The 1424-nt window shown below is 53.1% G+C and overlaps 1 protein-coding gene across 1 annotated transcript; it reads right to left on the reverse strand.

Annotated features, from left to right (window-relative positions):
* Window positions 1–630: 630 nt before the first annotated feature.
* Window positions 631–1101, reverse strand: MIND_01117000 (uncharacterized protein; the record flags this gene model as incomplete). Its single annotated transcript, XM_037367731.1, has 1 exon — window positions 631–1101. The coding sequence occupies one exon, from the start codon at window positions 1099–1101 to the stop codon at window positions 631–633; it is 471 nt and encodes a 156-aa protein (XP_037215563.1).
* Window positions 1102–1424: the final 323 nt, after the last annotated feature.

The raw sequence follows: 1424 nt of genomic DNA on the forward strand, positions 1-1424 counted from the left end.
TCTTTCCTCAGGGTCTGGATAAATATCTGGCTGTGTGGCTGGTGTTCCTTCAGTTCCTCACCAACAACTTAAACCCAATTGGTGGGTCAATAACTCCTAGCTTTCGTCTTACTGACCTCCTTTGTAGAACCAACACTCAACATGTAATTCACCACCCTCCTCACCTTCGTCCTGCTCACCGCGGCAGCCAACGCCGCCATCACGCTCAAGTGGCACGACGGCGCAGACTGCACGGGCGCGCTCAAGGCCACGAGCCCCGGCGCCAAGGCGGGCGAGTGCATCATCTCCCTCACCAAGGGTGGTAGCGCGCGCAGTATCTCGCATTTGAGGGTAATAGTTATAGTTCCTGAATGAGATGTGCATTGCTAAATGTCCTGTTCTTCATCGCACACAACGGGAAACATGCATGGTGCAAACAACTAGTACTGCACGGAGAGAAAACGTCAGTGGACGCGAAAAGTAGAGAGTATAAAAATGATGATTTGTTGATAATGATAGCGAGGGGTGGAAGAGGAGTATATCGAAAGATAAGATGCAGACAAGCGACCAGCTTCTTCTCCGTTTCCTACTCCGCATAGCCAGCCTCTCCATCATCGGCTTAAAACGGTCAGTGCTGTTGGGCAGCATTCTCTAGCGCCTGCACGCAAGAACTGTATCCTCATTTCCACCTATAGGCCCGACGAAAACGTGTGCAACGGGGATCTTCCTCGCCAGATATGCCCACCAAGAGCGTGGAGTGGAGAGGTACCAGAGTCCGTCGAGATGGGATACAATTGCTCGGGCGGAACATGCTGCGTTTGTCGACATAGGTGGTAGTCTTTCGGTCTGTGGCGCGCCACTTGTCATTTTGGGAAGGGCAGACGATTGTGCGGGGGACTGGGAGTAGAATGCGGATGTGAGCACAGAAGACGGAGGGGAGGTAGTGTATGACAAGCGTGCCAGCACTGGTTGGAGAGCGGCATAGGCATTTGGGTCGTGGTTGGGTGGTCGGTCGCAGTCAAGGCTGCTCGACACCCAGAGAAGCGGCGAAGCTTGGGTTGGTGGAAAGGCGAGGGTAATGTATGAAGAAATGCTTGTTGAACGTCTAGGTTTGGGTTGCATAACGTCCTCGACCTTCTTTGGTTTCTCTTCCCAATGGCGCCGCAAGCCCAAGCGCGATATGGGAGGATCTCGGCAGGAGGTATGATGGAATGGACTCCAGGAGCCCTATTGGCAGCGCCGAGGACGGAAGGGCCTGTCGCGGCGGGACTGTGTTTATGGAATGGGCGAAAAACTCAGAAAAATCAGAGGATGAGACCAAGCAGACGACTGCTATGCACCTTATTCTACGCCGGTTGCGTAGGAATCCGCCCACTTGTCGTCCATTGTTCCACTATGTGGTACAGAAGCCTTCAGCTTCGCGATAAGTCAAAAACTTCGAGAAA

This window comes from Mycena indigotica (genome assembly GCF_014461135.1).
Source record: "Mycena indigotica strain 171206Taipei chromosome Unknown Mind.scaff0010, whole genome shotgun sequence".
NCBI classification, from domain to species: Eukaryota; Fungi; Basidiomycota; class Agaricomycetes; order Agaricales; family Mycenaceae; genus Mycena; species Mycena indigotica.